Here is a 22,721-nt window from a genome sequence, read left to right on the forward strand (position 1 = left end):
CTTCAGTAGTTGTGGCTTGCGGGCTCTAGAGAGTAGGCTCAGTAGTTGTGGCGGACGGGCTTAGTTGCTCCGTGGCATGTGGGATCATCCCGGACCAGGGCTTGAACCCATGTTCCCTGCACTGGCAGGTGGATTCTTAACCACTGCGCCACCAGGGAAGTCCCCTGTTTTGGCTATTTTCTGTACTTAAAAATTGATCACCTTAGGCACCCTGAAGGCATTTAATGTAAACCAAATATACTATTGACGGGATTCAAGACATGATACCCCAAAATATGGCACCTTGGTATACTGAATATGGTAAGCTGAAGGTGTTTTAGAAAATGGGAGAAACAGGGAGTTCACTTGGACTTTCCACCCAAGCCTCTCCCCTGAAACAGGTCCTAACACCCTCACTTGAGAGATACCCTTCCTATACCTGAAGGAAAGGAGTGTCCTTATCTCTGAAGACAAAGGGATGAGAAGAATCCAAGCAAACAGGCCCTGCTAAATGTCTCCCAGTTTACTACGCTTACTTCATATCCTTTGACCTACCTACCACACTTCTCCATGAATGTCCACTCTTCACTAAACCTAGCATAAAGCAACACAGGTTTAACCATTTTTTTAGGTCTTCATTTCCTTAGGAAGGCTCCTGTGTCATGCGAAACTTACGTTAAGTCAACTTGAATTCTTTTCTCCTGTTAGTCTGTTTTGGTCGGTTTAATTTTCAGAGCCAGTCAGGGACCTTAAGAGCATCAAGGAAAACTTGTTATTCCTCTACACTGTGCATAAAATTAAAAAAAAACAAACGATATTAAGTGACAATTTTGATTCCTTCTGTAAAGTACACACGCACAGACACACACAACATAAAGTTTAAGCAAAATTAAAATTAATGAAGCAGGCAAATGGTGAGGAAACTCTCTGGCCCACAAGCTAACTCAGCTCTGGTTATTTTACACAGAGTATGGCACATGCCCTCTGAAGTAACATTTTTTTGAGATCACAGTACTGCAGTCTCAGGAAGATAATCACAGGACGTGTCAGCCACAAATAATACAAGTCTTTCCTTAGGTCTCTATGAAAATCTGGATCACTCTTTTAATAGATGAAGCATGAAAATAATGCTATCAAATAATTTTCACGAAACAGAGACTATTAACATTTTATTAAAACAGTTTTAAAATTGGAGTCCTTCAGAAAATTAATCACTCTATGAAAAATTGGGGCAGTCAAAAATTAAAACTACCTTGAAAATTAAAATTTTATACATATATACGCATAGAAAAAAAATCACTAGTTTTATGCTCTACTAACACCAGTTTAATTTTCTAGGGAGTAATAATATATATGTCAGTCACGTAGGACAAGAAAAACCCTAGACATTCCATACCTGCAGGGTAGCTATAATACTGTACATAATCCCCATAAACAGAGAAAAGGGAAGGGAATATGTAAAGAATGTGTATTGGGGACTACGGGGTGGGGGGGGGTTAAGTAAACTAAGCCCATAGTTCAGATTCCAGAAATTGATTATACTCAAAATGTAAATATTTAACATGTAGTATTTACTAGATGAAATGCTGAGAAAATATCTACTCTCATTGGAAATTCTAGGGCTAACTTCCAAGTGTTACCTGTGCCTGGCAAATACCTAAAGTTTCCTTATTGATTTATACTTTGTAAAGAAATATTTCATAATAACAAAGCATATTTATTAAAGGAAAGTTACCTAGCCTGAATATTTAGTTTAACGATAGCTGTAGTTATGTCAGCTACTAACAGTTTTTCTTTTGGCAGCTAAGCTCGTAATTGGTTTTGCCTTCTTAGTGGAAGCTATTTCCTAATGATGGTGACTTTCAGCTTGTATCCGCCTGCAGCCATCTACTCTTCCCTCTCTAAATGTATTCTGAAATATGTTGGCAGATTTGAATGGCACTAGAAACATGTAAGAATTTGAACTATCCAGTAGGATAGCTGAAAATACAAGATGACCTCCTTTATCCCTGATTTCCATGTTCTGAACATACTCTATAATAAACAGTAATAAACTGTGACTTCCAATTGGAAGCTTCATCGAAAATAATCAGCTCTTCACATTAGTCACAAATCAATTACCTAAAGAGCAACAAAAAATTAATAACTTTTAGAAACAAGAACATACCAGGGCCTATCATGCCATTTTGTTAAGGAAAAGGAGCTACTTGAAAACATCACTGATAAGAGAAAAATACTGGTCATCTACATCAAAAGTATCTTACATCCATTTACTTTCCCAAAGTTTTTAACTCTTTAATATGCTCTGAATTTCACTGCTTTCACCTCCTCTAGGACTTTGCTCCATAATTTATCCCTTCTTAAACTCATTTTATCTTCTAACTTTACTTCTGGGCCTTCCTACTACCAGGTCACATTATAACAACCATCATTTGACCACATACACACCTCAACTATCTTCCCTTCACAGACTCAAATAATAACCCACACACTAGTTTCTCTAGTTTACCTCTTTCCAGGAACAACCACCATAAAGTGACTTCCACCCCCCCCCACACACACCCACAACAGAAATATTTCTTCCTAGGTTTATCAGAGATCTAACCTCCAAACCCAAGTGCCATTTTTGGAACTGATCTGCCTCGACATCTTTGTAATATTATGCATTGTGACCTTTTCCTCCCATTCTTGCAGCAGTCCATTCCTTGATTTCACTCTCCACGGCTCTTCCTCTCCCTTTCTAGCTTCTTCTCAGTTCTGACATGGGCCTTGCTTCCTCTGCATATTCAGTAAATGTAGGTGTCATGCAGGGGTGGCCACAAATTCTTTGTAGCTCCTTCCATTGAGATATGGAGTCTATTTCTTTTTGCTCAACTAGACCTTGGGACTAAGTATGGCCAATAGAATATGGTAAAAACCATGTGTGCAAGTTCTAGAGTCCAGGCTTCAAGAAACCTTGCAGCTTCTGCCTTCTTCTTCCTGTAATGCTGTCCTGAGACTGCTGTTTGATGAAAAAGCTTGAGATGAAAGACCACATCGAGAGAGAGAGACCCAGCCATCTCAGTTGTCCCATCGGAACCTAAGCCTTGACTAACCCACTGCTCGTGAGATAGCCAAAGTAAAACTCAGAAGAACCACCCCAGTTTACTCAGAAAATCATAGCAAATAATACATTGTTGTTTTCAGCCACTAATTTTTATGATGTCTTATTGCCAGTAAGTGATAACTGATACAATAGGCATCCCTCAGGTTTCTATGACTCATTTCTTGTCTCATTATATACACCTTATGGGTGACTGTAATCACCCACAACTTTATTGACCAACTGAATGATGATAGTTCCCAAATTTACTTATTTTTTCCCTTGAGCTCCAGACCAATATTCCAAACTTTGTTTTGACATGTTTATTTGATCATTATGTTACTCACAGCCACCTCAAATTTGGCCCATCAAAACTAATTCACCATCCTCTCCTCTCATATCTCAAACTATTCCACCTCTTGATTTCCCATCTTACTAAATGTAATCACTATCTCCCCACCCTTTCTCTCAAGTTTGAAAACTGGGAGTCTTCCGAGATTCCTTTGTCTATCTCATTCCCCTTTAACAACCAGTCCCCATGTCTGTTTTACTCTTTCTCCCAAATGTCTCAAATATACGCCCTCCTATCTATCACCACTACTACGATTCGGACAACTTCCAGTTTTACAATAAGTTACTGTAGTAAGTTAGGACATATTATATTATGATAAACTCCTGCCCACTTCACATTTGTGCTCCATAATACTGTCAGGCTTCCCTTTTTAAACTGCAAATCTAGCTGTGTACCTTCCTTGTTTAAAATCCTTAAATGGTTTCCAAGTCCTGCATTTTCAATTTGTTTACCTTTCTTCCTCTCCCTCATCACCCCTCCCCTCTCTGTCTCTATCTCTCTCTTACTCTCTCTTCTGTTCTCTGTTTCTCTCCTGCCTGTTCCTAGAATTCCTTCCATGATCTGATTCCTCCAACTGATAGCCAAGCACTCTGTAATAGACACCTTGAGCTAGCTATTCCTAACATCTTGCTGATCTCTGACAGATCTAATGTGAGGGTAACTGGCTGTCACTGTAACATCTATCACCCTATGAATTGCTAGACTGGATTGCACTGTATCTGCCATGCTTTTATTTTTCACTCTGGGCTTTTCCATAACCTATTTCCTTGGCTTGAAACACCTTTTTTCCCCTTTCTTCATCTAACTCTTACTCTGTTTCAAATGTTGCTTCCTCTAGGAAAATTCCCTTATCATCTGTGAATAAGCCCATTCCCACCACTCCAGATGGAAATGGATGCCCATTCTTGACGCTTCTACAGAACCCATTGTACAATGAGTGGTAGCATTTTCTACCTTCGTTTTTTGCTAGTTTGCCAGTCAGGTCCTGGACTGACTCTTTCATCTTTGAAGCCTAAGAGCCTAAGACAATAAATGTTAAATGTTCTTTTATTTTTTGGAGCATGAGAGGAGGAAGGGGGTTGGGGGGGAGGTATATAAAGGGAATTTTTCAGTCAACTAGGGCCTGGCGGTTACAACTATCCCACCATATATTTTTGTAAATAAAATTTTGTTTAAGTACAGTCATGCTCATTTAATTGTGTACTGCCTGTGTCTGTTTTCACACCACATTGATAGAGTTGAGTGGTTGAGACTGTGACATTACGGCTGGAATAACCTAAATAGTTATTATGAGGCCTTTTACACAAAATGTTTGCCAACTCCTGACCTAGATGATTTACCTGCACCAAAAATCTAGATTTTGTTTATTTAAATACTAAAATGTTATTGAACTCCAATATCTATATAATAGTTCTGTGTATTATTCTCTAGGGGACAAGAAAGTAAAAATAATGTGGTCTTTAAACAGAAGAATGTATGATCTCATGGAAGTCACGGCCTTGTTTGGAAGTAATTTCAACCAAAGGCAATGACTGAAGGCTCACTAAGAGGATGGCTGTGAAATGCTTCATGGAGAATGAGTGGGTTTAACATAGGATTAGTCAGCGTGAAGGCCTTGGCTGGGAAACCAGTGTGTTTTGCCTTTAAAGTCCCATTCCAGGTGCAGTGTGTTCCATATTAATCAGTCCCATATGGATGTCAGGAGGGCTGGCAGTAGGTTGGATGAAAGGCTGCTTTTCACAGCGCAGTGTGTCCAAACACCAGGTGTTTGGAGGTGGAATATTTGGAAACATTCAAGTGACACCTTGAATTTTTCTACTCTAAACCCTGATGTTCTTCCTTCCCCCGAGTTACCCTTGCCATTTTTTCTGTTCTCTATGATAATGCAACTATATTCCTATTTACTCAGACCCCAAATTGTAGTTATCACTGAATCTTTTTTTCCATCCTGATACTTTCTATTGTCCCCATACACTCAGTTTTGAATTCCTATAAATTCCGCCTCTATAGTGACTCTTATAACTGTAATCTCTATCTGAAGTTTCTTGTTCATTTATTGTTTCCTTACTGTCTGCCCGTCCACCACTGTACCGTAAGCTCAATGAGAATAGAGACCTTGACTGCCTTTCTCATTGCTGTATCCCCAGCACCTAGAATAACATGTAGCACACATTATAAGGTAAATAAATATTTTTTGTTGAACACATGGACTTTATTATGATACTTTAAAATGCCTGCCTTGTATTTTAATTATTTATATATGTCTGTGTGTCTACTAATCAACAAGTTCCTTAAAGTATGGTCCATATCTGATTCACATTTAATCTTAATAATGCCCTCAAAGTATGAGGTTCATTTGATATTTCTGAATTTTTAAAAATCATCACATAACCATTATCTTGAGTCCCCAAAAGGGAAATTTATACAAGTAGATGCCCAACCTGATACGGTGGGATAGTTTTGTTTTAAGATGCTAAGGTAGATAAGAAAGCAATACTGTAGTATGCTCAGACTGTGTAAAGCACTATATAGCACAAGCTGCCAGCTTACTTAATTCTCTAAACTGTGACTACAGCAAGGTCTCCTAACTAAAAGTAGAACCACTAAAAACGATCATTTAAAAACAAATAACTTAGTCTAAGTTTCATGCCGATTATTAATAATTCTAGGAAAATGTTCTTTGACTTTCACTACTAGAGTAAAAGAACAAGAAGTCAAGAAATTAAAGCTAATACTTTGTGGTCCACTGCTGTAAAGTGCCTAACTTCCTGTGCTCTGAAAAAATATGAAATCTCAAAGGTCCAGTATAGCTTCATAAGTGCTTTCTCTAATGGCGCACAACTCTTTTCTTCATATGAGACTGTAGTTATTGTATGTCTACTCCATGAAGACATCCATGGTTTTTCAGTAGCACTTCTCATAGGTTCCACGCAAATGTAATTTTATGCAGAGCTAAAAATAGGTATCTTCAGTTTCTACTATTGAGGACTGTGGTCTCCCCCAAACTGATGTGTTGCTGCTAGATCTTAAAGTACTCTCAGTTAACCATAACTGCAGGGAATTCCAGAAGGATTGACAAATGTCAGAGTAAATGAGGGGTGAATGAGTAACCAAAGGTATTGGAGATGGCTGTAAAATGTCTTAGTCATTGGTTGAGAACAGCAAGCATACACTCTGCAGTACATCAATAAACCCCAGAAACAAAATTCCTACCGATTATATACCATCGTTAGTAAGAATAAAAATTTGTTGAAATTGGACCACTATCTGCATTAGTGGAATTACCATTTAAAAGATCCACAAAATAGTAGAATAACTTAACTCTATAAGCTGATACACTGACTAGTTTAATAGGATTATTAGAACAAATAGCAGTCAAATACAGTTGACTGTAAGTCTATTACTGTTATATAAACACATCCTTAACATTTTTTCAATTGTAAAATACTGTTTTCACCAACCAAGCAAGATTCTGGATTCTCACCAAACTGACCATATTACTGCCTGCTTCCTGAATTCTTTTCTTTTGATTATCCTGAGTCATTCCTAGCTTTGTGTGCTTCAGCCCCTCCTACATCTTTCTGTGCACCTTGTTGTGTTCCCTTCTCTTGTCCAAGCCTGTCCCCTAACTGTGGAAGTTTCATAAACACTATCTAATGTGATGATGCTCCATTTATTTTTCTTTATCTCCATTCACTTATCTCTTATATACTTCTACTTAGAGTCAATCAAAAACATTTAGTGACACCTACTCTATAGAGGAACAGCCTTCCTAAGACATTACACTTTCATTTTATAAATTGTATTATAAATATAACTTTATTTACCCTGTCAACGGTAGTTCCCCATGGAAGAGTGTTTTTTTAAAAAGTTCAGGCATGAGATACTAAACTATAGTGCTCTTTTCTCAATTAGGAGTTTAAGAGTGAGGTGAATGAGGTGGTGTCTTTGCATGTTTAAGAGGTGCAAGGTGCATGTTTGGTATAATACAAAACACAGAGTTTACCAGTCCTAAAGAAATAAAATAAAAAGATAGCTACTCCTAACATTCTTATATTTGTATTACTAAACTTAAACTTGTGCTTAGCAAACACTCAATAATTCTTAGATATTATAATTTATAAACTAATCGTATGTCTTTATAAATTGGAAATAAACACATTTGACTTTTACCGTAATGGTACCTTTCCTGGTGGAGGTTATGTGGCAATGCATCATGTTTAGGTAAAATAAAATTACCAAAAAAATCCTTCTTTCAATTCTATTTTTTAAAGTTTTCTTGAAAAAGAGCAGGACAAGAGAATTAAATTCTACTCTGCAGAGGAAATTTTAAAACCACAGAAGCTTAGAGACGAAAGGGACCTTAAGTATCCAATTCAATCTCTCATATTTTTAGACAAAGATAACACTAAAATATTCAAATTATGTATCCTTTGTTCTTATCAAAAGTCCACAAAGACACATAAGGAACTGTCTCTTAAACTATGCTATGCATTGCAAAATCATTAATAGTCTCATAATTTTGCTCAGATGCGGTGTGAGGATTAAACATAAAAGCTGTCAGAATTGAAATATTTCATCAAGATCCAAGGATAGTATTGCACAACATTTATAGACTCATTTCTCTTTATATTCAGTAATTTATAATGTATCTCTTTGTATCTAGGGAGGAAAAGAGATCAGTGATGATCAGGAAAAGAGAACAGAAGTTCTAGTGAGTCAAGGTTGAGATTTTGAAGCCACAAATATCATGTTTAGGTGTTAAAAACTTAGATATACTTCATAACATATTTAATCCAAGAGGCCTGAACAAGGAGTGAATATTTACTGAGCTTTTATTATGTCCTAGCACCGTGCTAAATTTTTATATATAATCAGATTTAATCCAAATTCTTGATGGTTTAGGATTAACTCTATTATAGAGATGAGAAAACTAAATACTAAATAGGCCATACAGAGTAAGGGTTAAGAGCATGGATTCGAATTCTGTCTCTGCCACTTACTAACTGTTGCACTGCTCTGGGTCTTAATGGGCTTACATGTGAAATAGGAGAAATAGTAGTAACTTCTTCACAGTGTAATTTTTTTTTTTTTTTTTTTAAAGAAGATGTTGGGGGTAGGAGTTCATTAATTTATTCATTTATTTTTTTTGGCTGTGTTGGGTCTTCGTTTCTGTGCGAGGGCTTTCTCTAGTTGTGGCAACCGGGGGCCACTCTTCATCGCGGTGCGCGGGCCTCTCACTATGGCGGCCTCTCTTGTTGCTGAGCACAGGCTCCAGACGCGCAGGCTCAGTAGTTGTGGCTCACGGGCCCAGTTGCTCCGCGGCATGTGGGATCCTCCCAGACCAGGGCTTGAACCCGTGTCCCCTGCATTACCAGGCAGATTCTCAACCACTGCGCCACCAGGGAAACCCCACAGTGTAATTTTAAGTGTTATGTAAATTACTTAGACCCGTGCACATAGTAAGTGTCATAAGAAGTATTAGCAGAGGTGGATTTACCCTGAAGCTAACGAAGTTTAAGCATAAGGGCTTCCTCATTTGCACAGGCACATTCCGAGGCCCCATAACGACCTTAGTGATATTATGAATCAGAACTTTAAAGAGCAACTTATTTAATACCCATTAAATATGTCAGCATATTTAATACCTATTGCTCATTTTAAAGAGCAACCCCTTCAATTGTCAAACTTAAATTTGCCTTTGCTTGTTGTTATTATTGCTATCGTCGTATTAGAAAGATGAAATATTTGCCCCAGTGCATACAACTAGTAATGGCAAATCTGAGATATGACCGAAAGTCTAGGTGACGAAAGAGCTGGAGTTCTTAACTAAGATTATTTTCTGCCTGTTTCTAGCATTTTCCCTTTGTCTTATAACTGTAATTATCTTATAGAAAGAGCATAAATCCTCCTTTCATGTGAGAAAATAAGTATTTCCCCAACTGTATTTCCCTCTTACCTCCAAAGAAGGAGGAAATGTTCCACATTCAACAGTGAGTGGGGTCTATAGTAGCCAACTACCATCATCCACCAAACCTCACTCACATACATACATAGTTGCATTCAAGGAGCATGAAAGGAAGTGAGAGCATCCCTAGAGAAGAATGAGTTATTCTCCCTAGAGAAGAATAACCCTGCACCTTGGTTTGTTCTCTACCAGAAGTCCAGTAAAGTCTCTTACAGCATCTATTTCTCAAATGTGACCCTTAACCATTTGAAAGCAAGGAGTTAAGCCTAGAAGCAGGGATGATGAGAGATCAACCTTGAATTTATGGATTCATTCTTTAACTTACCCATGAATCCATTCACCACAAATATACTGATTTACTACTCTGACACAAGTGCTTTATGGGGACCAGCTGTATTTGGAAAGTATATGTTGAATTCATTTGTTCAATCAACAAATATTTATTGAGCATCTACTCACTGTTTATCTAGAAAGAAACAAGATAGATGAGGTCCCTGATCTCACTGAGTGTATACTCAATTTTTTTATAGCTATCTTAAGTCACTTTACTTATAAAAACAGAGGGCATTCTAGCCTGCAGATATAAACCTTTGAGAATAATTTGCCTTTTTTGTCAGCATATTTAATACCCATTGCTCATTTTTATTCTTGAAATATTTTTCTTATCACTGCCAATGCTAAAATGTCTCCCCAAGGCTCTATTCCATTCATATAAGTAATGGTCACGTTGGGTGACCATTCACATTACTAATCGCTTTAAATTACTATCAACAGATATGCAAACTTTCTCTAGAAGGTGTAGCCTTACAACAGGCTCCACAATAATTGAATCACAATCTATTTTGAAAAAGCAATTAATTGACTCTTAAGAAATCAGTGTTGTATGTGTTATGTGTGTTTTGCCAAAGGGATGTCTTTTAAAACTCCTAAGCAAGTATACATGAAAGAACATTAGCACACAGAAGTATGCTGAAGCTTTTCCTTTCACATGTACTTGGTGCAGATGGCATGTTGCCTTATTTTAGAAAGCCAATATGCTAGGGACAAAGAGATCTCTTGTCAAGGACTGGAATACACATTCACCTGGAAGAGGTAAACTCATACTCCTACTTCAACTTTCTTTCATTTTTAGAACTAAAATCAAAAGAAGAGAGCCATACTTTTGTGAATTACCTAGAGCCATTATCAGATCTCCCAAACGACATACCAATCAAATAACATCAAAACTTTCTAAGTTATACAGTCCAGCTAATAAAGAGGCTATGTAAATAAAATTGTTAACCAGCTACAAACTTTTAAAAACTTTTTAAAAATCCTTAAGATTTTCACCTTGACATTCTTCATGAATTGATACGGTACATAATAAAACATCTTATGTAGTGGATATTAAGTTGGGTTATAGTTTTTTTGAGTGACAATTCAAGATCTAACCTAGAGCTCAATTTCACCGCTGCCACTGCTCTCAGGATATTTTTGCCAGGGATAGAGCATTCCAATCATTGTTCCTAATGCGCTGTCTCTGTCAAGTAATAACTACTTAAGTTACCAGGTATTATCAGGGGAAATCTCTTTCAGGAACACCTGGGAACTAAAAAGATGTATGTACTCAAATATCCAGCATTTCTCAAGCCAATTTCAGGGCCCTTTCAAATATTTATTGGAGGTTAGACAAAACACTACAAGATAATTTCCTGTTCTGCAGAATTCATAAATTACCATACTTCTAATTACAAAGAGAAAACATCCAGCTTGCCAGCAACTTCTACCATGACTGCAAAACTCAATTCTTCCTTCTGATGAAGTAACTGCGGCATGAGGTGCTTAAGAGAGCGATATGAGGCACCTGGTTTTAAAACAACTTGGTTAGATATGTTCTAATTCATTCAAAAGCAAATGCAGATTTTATGTGTCAATTATACAACAATAGAGCTGTGTTAGTTACTTCTAATAATTTTATTACAAATATATTTTTTGGAGACTTTTGATTTCAAGTTGATATTAGGACAATGCTTGTTATCACCTGTGATACAGGTATAGGAAAAGCCAAAAGAAAGCCAAGAGCTGACTGAATGGTACCTAACAATAATTATAAGGCCTTATTCACTAAATTAGATCCTTTCGTATTCATTGTTATTATCAATGAATCACCTGAAAGAACAATTCTGATTTTATATATCCAACAAACATATGAAATACTGCTTTAGTCTGGCAATTTTTTGCTCCTAGCAAGGTTTGATAAAAAGTCCAACCAATTTTCTGCCCTCAAATTTTATTAATTAAAACACCAAGGAATCGTAACTCACAACCAAGAATCCCCCAGATCTTTAAAGTGACATTCCACTTTTCTGAACTTATAAAAAAAAAATGTTGCTGATTGCTATTTAGAAGCATTAGCTTTTAAAAGCAATCATTGTTTTGAAAATAGAACCTACAGATGGAACTTATGTGAATACTTGAATATGTTAATAATCTGAATTCAATTGTTGAATGACCATATGAATGTCGAGTAAATTCATGCTTCATTATTTCCTTCTTTGGGTTTTCTATGAGAAACAAAAGCCACCTAGTGACTTTTAGAAAATATTTTCAGAAGCTTGAATAGCTTATTGAAAAGAAAATATCTAGACTCTCCAACGTTTTTATTCTTCATGTGAACATAAAGTTGCTTAAGAAGGTAGTTATCAATCTTTGGGATTCAGTCACAGAACATTTCATTATTATGGAACCAAAGTAAACAATCCATCTCCTGAGACCAAAAGGTCTTCTGAAAATTGTACTCTTCCTATTAAATGTTATGAAAATTAGAAAATTTTTAAAAAATAATTCTGAGCGTAAAGATTTTACGTTGGCTCCATTTCTTTTATTTGCATGAAAGTTAGAAACGAAAAGCATCAGGGCGGGGGTGGGTGGGATGAATTGGGAGATTGGGATTGACATATATACACTAATATGTATAAAATAGATAACTAGTAAGAACCTGCTGTATAGCACAGGGAACTCCACTTCGCCGTACAGTAGAAACTAACACAACATTGTCAAACAACTATACCCCAATAATAATAATTTAAAAAAAGAAATGAAAAGCATAAAATGTTTGTGTGTCCAAATAAAATCATTTTGTGACCAAGTATTATTTTCAGATTTCCTGAAGACTGTTTTCCAGATTTTTAAATCGAATGATTCTTAACATTTAGAAAATATTTTCTGGCAGGGGAGGATTAGCTTGGTGTCCAAATCCATATAATTATTTGTCCATCTCCCTGGTTTTTGGATTTTATCAAATATCGACCAATCCTTTATAAAGTATTCACTTTTATATAATACCAGCTGATCTCAGATGATGCTAGAGAATAAAATGATTACTGTGTTTTTGATTTGAATACAAATTATAATTTTAGTTTATAAAATTATATAAACAACTGTATTATATACATCCATCACATACCAGGCACTGCCCTGGGAATTAGAACACAATGGGGACTAGACAGATATGGCCCTGCCCTCCTTAACCTTTACAGTGTGTGTTTTCTAAAAGTTTTTTATGCCTCATACTTTGAAGTTTCATTTGTTTTCCATCCTGTCTCTAAAACTCTCAAATAGCCATGTATTATGAGACTATTTACAGAGCTACCTTAGGACGTTCAATCTTGGGTGATAAATATTCTGAGTGAACAAAACTGAAAAGACAGAACAGGATGCAGAAAAGTTCAATAAACTTTCTCAAAATTTTATGATCTCAAAATCCTAATATTCCCTCGAAAAATCCTCATTTTTTCCTGCTGACAAAGATACAATTATATTCAAGTTGTTCTTTTAACTGTATAAATGCTATATCACAATGTATACAAATATATTGCTCAAATTTTTCCTTTACATTCTACAAGGAATTTTATACGATATATTTGAAGAATGCATTGGCTGTTATCAGATAACTGTTTTATCATCAATCGAAGAATGAATCTATCAAAGGATGAATCACTTGTCATTTAATGAAAGTTATTGGTTTCTATATTTTGGAGTGGAATTATTTAAATCATTATGGAACCCAGGAAATGAAATTGATAAACTTAATCATGTAACTAAGTTTCATCTGTAGTTTCACCTTTGTGAAGGTGAAAAAACAGACAAAACAAAAATATCTCATCTATATCAAAACTAAACCTTGAAAAAAACAAATATACATTAATTCTATTTCAACACACCATGTGGCGTATTTACTGCTTAGTTTGAAATACCCATATTTTTATGTCCCTAGCTATCCCTGTGGTTTAAGCAACCTTAAGCATTGGAAAAATACAAATCTTGAAAGGGAGGCACTCAGTTATTACAGCAACTCATGCACAGCCTCACTATTACCACTTTCGCCAAAACACACGTTCATAAAAAAGCATCACCTTCAGGAAGCCCCATTCCATTTTGTCAGAGCAACTTAAAATACTATTAAGTTCCCCATCTTTTATTGTTTCCTTCCACTTTTTCATAATTTTGCATAGAAAAAATATTTTTAAAATGTTTGTATACTCACCTCCCTGAACAAAAGCTAGTTTTATGGGCAGAGTAGATTTTGCAGTGGCAAATTAAGGCAACAAAAGTGGCCATATGAGAAACTCACAGGGGTGCATGCAGTTTTATTGCACTGTTATTTGGCATACCAATGACAGAATTCTTGAATTAGTTAACACACACACACAAATACACAACAACTCTGAACTACAGGGATAGTATTCAGAAAGATCACTATGCCAAAAACATAACTTGTTTTGTAATACCATGAACTTTCCTGAAGTAATTTTTAATACATTTTTACAGCATTTAAACAAACACACTTCAAAATTGATGCTACTGAAAAATCCTTTAAAAAGTAGGAAGGATTTTCTTTTGGTAAGGGGAGTTGTCTGAAATATTTTTTAATGCATAGACACTACGAAAATACAAGCCTATTTTTGATAACTATCACTACCATATTTTTTAATACTACCCAGACATATTTCTTTATTTTAACATATAGTTTCATTAATTATCATAAATACCATATTTGTGACATATCAGATTATTAGAAAATAAAACAGGTTTAGAAAGTTTGATAGTATTAATTATTGCTGCTTTTGTTTCTTAAGCTAGTCAACTAAATCATAAAGACATTGGAATGAGGTAATAACAGAATTTTTCAAGTAGACATTCATGCCCAAAATAAAGTCTGGAGATTTACTTTAAAGTTGTACCACTATATTGTCATGCAGACCCTCTAAAATAATTGTATCATTTCCTACCATGTAATTGTATGCTTTTAAATTGACTCTAAGTAAATTATGACAAGTACAAACAGGTGTGATTGAGAGAAGAGTTGTGGAAAAGCCCTTATGCCAAAATAAATATGTTTAAAAAGTAAAGCCTGTGTCTACAATTATCCTCACATTTTCTTAGGCATAAAAATGTAGCACTTGAGTTAATAAAATATTTAATAGGACTGATACACACATACTGACTCAAGAAAAATCTGTGTGTGTGTGTGAAATGTTTATTTACACAATGGGCATTGCCGGCTTGAAAACAGCAAATTAAATCAAAGTAAAATAGTAATAATAAGGAATAAGAAGGACAGCTGTTTGAATCCTTTTTTAGTGCCTAAAATCACCTAAATTTCTCAAAGATTTTTGAAAGAATGAGTTCACAAAAAGTTTCTCTACAGAGTATTTTCACTTTGGGAACTTTCCAGGTTTTAGGAATGCCCCACTCAAAAAGTGAGCCAAAGCATTGTTTCCGGATTGTATCAGCAGCTCTGTTTTTCTGTTCTAATTAGTGGCTAATAAATTCTAGTTATACCTTCATCAAAATGTTAACTCTTCCTATAATATACTAAAATTCTGTCTAAAGCAAAATAAAACTTGCCATCCCACTACTCTCAAATAGGCGAGGCAACAAACAAGAAGAAGGTGATGCTAGTGGTGGAAACCAGAAGTGGCCAAAGGGAGAAAAAAGGAGTCAAAATAATCATCCTTTATTTTCAGAGATCCTTGAACTGGTCACTGCAATCATTGTTACTGGAACAATCTCCTCACCAGTTGAGTGTACACACTAGCCCTAACTCCCTAGAGCTTTGTTCCCCAGGAGCAATTTTCATCAGAATCTAACTGCAACAAAACGCATACTTTCACAACAGAAGCTCCCGAATACACACACGCTGGACTTTACCTGTTTTTATGCCGAGTCTTCAGCAAGTTCCTTCCAAAGGGAGCCATGGCCCGCCAGGCCAGCGAACAGCAAGGACAGTATCTCAAAGTTCTCTGGGGATGGGGGAGATATCTGGATTTCTAGGGTGAAGGGAAGAGACCTGGAAGCTTCCTCTTCACCTCCTCAGATGCTCCTGGCTTTCAGCTCATTAGTATCCGTCTGAAGGGAGCTGCTGGAAGTTGTGCAACTGTTGCTTAACTTTGAACTGCGGGATTGCTGTGGCTGCTGCACCTTTGGAGACCTGCCCAGCTTCAGCCACGAAGGAGGCGTCTGGAGGCAGGAAAAGGAAAAGAAAAAAAAAAAGAGAGAGAACGAGAGGAAGGGAGGAGGACTCTATTGTGTTCTATAGTTATTTGCAGACTTGCTAAAAGAGCTGCCACCCCACAGGCATGGTAATACCCACGGAATGGGAATTTCACTCGGTTATGGAAACCTCCCTCTTCCTCTCTCCACGCCCAACCACACAGGGTGAAGTGAACACACATAAAAGATTTAAAAGTGAATACCTCCACCTCCCATCCAGCTCCAGTCTGTGAAAAGTAATCTGACGGAGGCAAGCAGGAGTGAGGGCCAAGAAGTATTTGCCCAGCGATTCGACACAAAAATCCCCCGCCCGGGGTGTCAGTGCTGTAACATACATCAAGGAGCGAAGCTGGAGGCTGGATCGAGGGAGACTCCCAGACCCCTGAGGAATCTGAGCCCCGAGTGTCCCCCAACTCCGTCCCTCTACTCTTCAAGGTCATCTTCCAAAAGCTGGAGGACCTGAAGGACCAAAGGGCTCCAGGGCTGAATGATCACAGCACTGGCACAGGAACCAGCCAGGGTTTGGGGTCCCGACCCCGCCGCATCTTTGGCATTTACTGGCCCTTTTAGACCACGGGAGTTTGAACGAAGAGCCAACTGTTGGCTCTCGCCCCTCGAGTAGTAAATTGAGAAAGGACGCGCCGCGAGGACTTCAGGGAACTGAAGTGTGCGGTGCAGGTCGAGGGGCTGGCTGCATCGCCTAATCTCACGTGATCTCGAACCCTGGCCCACGGCAGCCCCGGCAGAGTTGGGCGAGCGCACGCGGGTGCGGGCGGCAGCGAGCAGTGCGGGAGGAACTCCCCTGCCCCGCGACGCCGTGGGAAAGCGCTGTCCAGGGGCGAGGCCCTGCAGAAACTTCCCAAGACATTTTTTCTAGGATTCCGTTTCCACTCCCCTCCTCCGACTCCCCTCTCATCTGCCCCCGCCCGCTCGCCCCAACTCCTGCCCGCCCCAGGCCCTGCCTGCTGCGCTTCTAATCTTGGGCTTCCGTAGCAGAGGGAGGGAGGGAAAAGAAACTGTGGCTTCACTCTGAATACCACTTCAGGACAGGGGATCTCTGGACCACTAGAAACGCGAAAGGCTCAGATTTTCTTTGGGAGCACACCCTCCACCCTCAACAAAAGCAAGCAAAAAAAGTGGTCTTAAAGGTTTCTATAATTTTTATATGTTCTGATTTATGTAGAATTATACAGAGCTCAAAAAATCATTTTTCCAAAATTTACTAGCATAACTCTTCTCTAGTCCTCTATACTGTATATACATATATGTATTTTATATAACATTATTATCTAAAATTTGTTGTTTATTTGTAATTGTACATAAAAATTATATATAAGCTATATATATATATATATATATATATAAAATCCCTAACTGTTATAAATTAGCCATTTTATTAAAATAGCCAGTGATTTAATTCAGTTACCTTTTTTCTACTCCTGGAAGATAGGATAATTTTTTAAAAAAATACAGTCATCTTTTAAATGGATCTGTGGTAGTGGTACCAGAGAAAACCTTTAAAATACTGAAAGTTGTAAGTAGTAATGACATATTTTGTTTTATATGTTTATATATATATACATGTATGTGTATATATATATAATGTATATATCTCACATACACATACACACTTTACATGCAGCATAAATAAAACCATATTGGGTGTACTTCAGTTTCAGTTCTTGACTTTATTTTACAAGCACATCACAAAAAGTGATTTAAACTATCATGGAAACTTGCCCAGTTATTCTAAGTTGTTCAAAATAGAATCCCCTAAAGCTATACTGCTTGCTTATTAATATGATGGCTGCAGCCAATTTGCAAAGAATGTTGCATTTACAAATATCCCTGCATTTCCTGTAGTTTTGGTTCTCCACCCTTATTAACATTATTTGTGTATGTAGTTTTCATATAAAACAATTTTTAATAGAGGAGTTTAATGGAACAAGAGGAAACAACATTACTTCTTTACTAGCATAATCTTATGCTGAGTTTCAAGTTCGCACAAATGAACCTCATTTAGGATGTTATTATTCCTCACATAAAATATTCTATTAATACTATTTATGACAAGCTCTTTGATGTGTAAAAATTAAATATCTCTCCGATATTAAAAGCTGAAAGGAATCAAAAACATGGGCACTAATATCTAAATAGAAAAGTAAGCAAATAACAATTTGAAAAGAAAATAACAAAACCATGTTTAAAAAAAAGCTAGTAACCAGATATTGTATAGGTAAATTGAAATGAGATTTTATTTTGCATCTACCAAATTGCCTGATTTTTAAAATGATGATTCTCAGCTCTGTCAGTATGATGGTCAGAGTAGTGTTGACACATAGTATTAGACAAGGAACTGGCTATTTTTCTTTACAGGGTAGAAAGTAGATAAAAAATTATCTCAAAGTGAAAATAAGGCAAACTAATGACTGCATGTCCTTTCAGTGATATAATGGAGCCTTGTCTAATAGTTCTTCCCAAAGATAATCCAGTCCCCTGGCAGAATGCAATTTTTTAAACTTACTATTTACTATTGATTAGGCCCAGACTCTGTGAAATTAAGGTTTAAGTTGTGTTTAAAAAAAAAGGAAAGATGCAAGTAGAAAGATAACTCAAAAGGTTATAGTTTTATTGCACTGTAGGACATCAACCAATTTTACATCTAACTTAGTTTTATTTCAGCCTTCTGTCTTTAATTCACTAACTATATATAGCAGTCTTCCCTATCCTCTTTTGGGCCAGTTTTACAATTCTGCTGAGTTCCTCATTAATAAGTCGATCTTTGACACTTGCCCACTATATATTTGTATGAGATTCATAATAGCAGTTTTTTGAAAATTATACTTTGAAAAACTCTGAACATGCATCTGTCCTTTTCTGAACCAATAGGAAATCTTCATAGAAGAAAGATGGTTACTTATCTATACAATCCCTATCTTTCCCGATGTGTAAAATGTGTTTCGATGGCAGAAAATAGAATGTTCTTTCAATCATCTCTAAGTATACAGCTCAGCCAAAATAAATAGAAAAGGTATATTTCCTTACATATTTAAATTAACATGAAAAATCAACAGGGAAGATGGTACATTATACTTGATAATAAAAGAATGAATGTTCTCCTCAATCAAATGAACATTATTTAATCTGTGGTTGAGGTGTTATCAGAAGCTAAACAGTGTTAAAACATGTATTCTTATAGAAAGCCCTGTTTTTGAAGGAGGTATAACAAATGTATCAATTTTTTGTCTAGTTCATTCATAGCCTCTCTTCATGTTAGGAAGTTGTTGGTTTTTTGTTTATTTTTTGCTGCACCACGCAGCATGTGGGATCTTATTTCCCCGAACAGATATCAAACCCATACTCCCTGCAGTGGAAGCACGTGGAGTCCTAACAACTGCACAGCCAGGGAATTCCCTAGGAAATCTTTTTTAAATCGAATTTTTCCAGTGTTATTGAGATATAATTGACATACATCACTGTATAAGTTTAAGGTGTACAGCATAATGACTTACATATATTGTGAAATGATTCTTGCAATAGGTTTAGCCAGCATCCATCATCTCATAGATACAATAAAAAGAGGAAGCAAAAAAGAAAAACAAATTTTTTTTTGGGGGGATGAGAAGTCAGGATTTACTCTCTTAACGTTAATATACATTATATACCTGTGTTAACTATAGTCATCATGCCGTTCATTACATCCCTAGTACTTATTTATCTTGTAACTGGAAGTTTGTACCGCCTACCTCCAATTCCCCCTCCCCCCAACCCCATCCTGACTTCTAGTGACCACACTCAAGACATTTTATTATATGAACTTTTCTGACTTTTAGCTTTAGCACATATGACTTCACTAAAAGGGTAGCAGATATAAGTATAGGGGTTAAGAGCATAAGTTTTGTAGCCGCAGAGACCTACGTCATAGTAAAGATCCTAGCCACTTCCTAGTAAAGATCTTGGATAAATTACTTGATGTGTCTGAGCCTCAGATTTCTGATAATAATAATGCATTCTCAGTTTTCATTAGACGTAAGTTTAGGAGAATTTTAACTTTTTTAAAAAATACTGTCTTGTACAGATGTGTTGTATTCTTATTACTAGAAATTTACTCTTCACATTTTAATGATTAAATTGGCTTACTGGTATAATTATCATACACATCTGTGCTGGTAAGAGCCAGTTTTCCCCAGGGCCTGCATGAAAAAAATAGCAGAGCTGAGGTTCTAGATCTTGGATTACACACAGGTACTTGACTCTGAGCCAGTTTATCACCACTCATATGGTAATCTGTGAGGAAATAACATACTACAGAGCTTGTTATAATCAATCAGTTTATCTGATTTACTGAAAACCCCATTTTCAATTAAGGGGAAAAGAGTAAGATAGAGAACCTGTTTTGTTTGGACAACAAATAACTCAGAAATAATTAAAACTGGCCAGAAGAGTGGAATCCAAACTTGAATGAGAATCTTTGGACAATCAAGATGTGGCAAAAGGGCACCATGTAGAACAGAGCTGTTTATAGCAAAAGGTAGAAAATCTCAAAAAACTTAGTGGAGGATATGGTTAAACTGAATTCCAGAGCTGTTATTATTATTCCAATGAGTGTCTATCTTCTAAAGTTCTTTCCTATCTTAAGATTGCTCATGGAAATAGAAAACATGTCTAAAGAGTGGAACAGATGTATTTTTTTTCTCACAGAATCTTTTAAATAATGAATGTAGGTGTCATGGGTTATGAAATAACCTCTCTAAAAGTTTTGAGCAAGGAAGAGATAACAATTTTGAATGGTTTAGGAAAAGCCCAGAAGCAGAGATCCCATTTCAGCTCTAGGATTCTATTACTGGCAGTACTCTTTTGATTCTCCAAACAAAATTTAGAATGGCCGTCTAAGCTTTTGTAGGATTTACATAATCATGTCTAATTAGTCATCCAGCTAATAGGTGGCTCCAAGCTTTTAATTAATTAAACAGTATTTGAATAGCTGGCTGGTTGGGGGTTGGCCAGATACCTGTGTCCTAAATAAAAGGCCAAATTTCTTCACTTGGTAGCCATGGCTATTATTAATTCTAAATGAGATAAAGTGACAAATCCATATAAGGAAGGCTGCTACTAGTAATTGCTCAACTTCATGGGACTTCCCTGGTGGCACAGTGGTTAAGAATCTGCCTACCAATGCAGGGGACATGAGTTTGATCCCTGGTCTGGGAAGATCCCACATGCCACAGAGCAGCTAAGCCCGTGTGCCACAACTACTGAGCTCCCATGCTGCAACTACTGAGCCTCTGTGCCTAGAGCTCATGCTCTGCAACAAGAGAAGCCACTGCAATGAGAAGCCCACACACCACAACAAAGCAAGCCCATGCTCAGTAATGAGGATCCAAAGCAGCCAAAAATTAAAAAAAAAATCAACTTCAAAGAAAGTGTTGTGAAACAAAGATACTTTAATAAAATGTGTGCATATGAATATATAAACACCCTCAAATATACATTCACCTGCTATATAAAATAATAGAGTTATAATGTGTTTTGGTGCTTTATGCAAAGCATTTTCATATCTGATTCCACTATGGTCAGCAGAAGAGAAAATATTATTTTAGTTTTATTAATAAGAAAACTGAGGTATAGAGCCAAGTGATGATTTAACTATTACTCAAAACAAAGAACAAACTGGAATCAAAGATGACTTTAGGGCTTCCCTGGTGGCGCAGTGGTTGAGAGTCCGCCTGCCGATGCAGGGGACACGGGTTCGTGCCCCAGTCTGGGAAGATCCCACATGCTGCGGAGCGGCTGGGCCCGTGAGCCATGGCTGCTGAGCCTGCGCGTCCGGAGCCTGTGCTCCGCAACGGGAGAGGCCACAACAGTGAGAGGCCCGCGTACCGCAAAAAAAAAAACAAACGATGACTTTAGTGTAGGTAAGAATCATAGATACCCTCTATTTCAATTCTCTCATTATGTAAATAAAGAAGACAAGACTCAGATATAAATGCACTTGCTCAAAAACATATGTTAGCATGAAGTAGAACCAAGAACAGACCTTGTTGGCTATATTAATAACTCAGATATACCTTTCCAATTAACATTAAAATAGAACAAAATAAAAAATATAGAGCCTAACATGGACCTTAGAATTCATCCATGCAAGGACTCATTTTACTGCCAAGGACTCTAAGTGCAAAAGAGAATAAATTAATTTCCATACTTCATGCAATATTAGGCTTGAAACTCTGTTCTCCCAGTTCAGTATTCTTTTTTTGTTTTTGTTTTTTTTTGTTTTTGTTTTTGTTTTGTGGATTTTTGTTTGTTTTGTTTTGCGGAGCGCAGGCTCATCGGCCATGGCTCACGGGCCCAGCCACTCCGCAGCATGTGGGATCTTCCCAGACCGGGGCATGAACCCGTGTCCCCTGCATCGGCAGGCGGACTCTCAACCACTGCGCCACCAGGGAAGCCCCCAGTTCAGTATTCTTTTAAAATTATATAACTGTATGTGCTTAATCTATTAGCAAGCATTTAAATGACTTGGGTTCAAATCTCACAGGCCTAAACTACATCTATTTCACAGTTTATAAAGAAAGAAAATAGTTTTAATCCAGTGACAAGAATTTTCATGTGCTCTTGAAGCACTAGCAGTTTTTCTTGAAAAAATAGTGTCTTGTAGAGATATATGTTATGCTTATTACTAGAAATTTACTCTTCAAATTTTAATGTGTCAAAGACAATAATTTTGAAATTTGGAACTCTCTTTTAGTAAATATGAAATGGAATGGATAAGAAAAGGTGATACCATATGTTTCCAGTCAGGATAT

General features: G+C 36.8%; 1 protein-coding gene across 2 annotated transcripts in view; it reads right to left on the minus strand.

The window, feature by feature from the left end:
* Positions 1–16,197, minus strand: part of RASSF9 (Ras association domain family member 9) — a 31,111-nt gene extending 14,914 nt beyond the window's left edge. Inside the window, exons 1-2 of one of the 2 annotated variants that reach the window (XM_024752495.1) lie at positions 16,119–16,197; positions 15,574–15,882 (exon numbers count right to left, since the gene is read on the minus strand). In XM_024752495.1, coding sequence (XP_024608263.1) covers positions 15,574–15,620 — 47 coding nt within the window. In that variant the 5' untranslated portion in view covers positions 15,621–15,882; positions 16,119–16,197. Of the gene's footprint in view, positions 1–654; positions 728–15,573; positions 15,883–16,118 lie in introns of those variants that run through there. The other variant, XM_024752496.1, reaches the window with a different exon arrangement.
* Between the last annotated feature and the right edge of the window lie 6,524 nt (positions 16,198–22,721).

This window comes from Neophocaena asiaeorientalis, unplaced genomic scaffold (genome assembly GCF_003031525.2).
Source record: "Neophocaena asiaeorientalis asiaeorientalis breed wild unplaced genomic scaffold, Neophocaena_asiaeorientalis_V1.1 scaffold335, whole genome shotgun sequence".
NCBI lineage: Eukaryota > Metazoa > Chordata > Mammalia > Artiodactyla > Phocoenidae > Neophocaena > Neophocaena asiaeorientalis.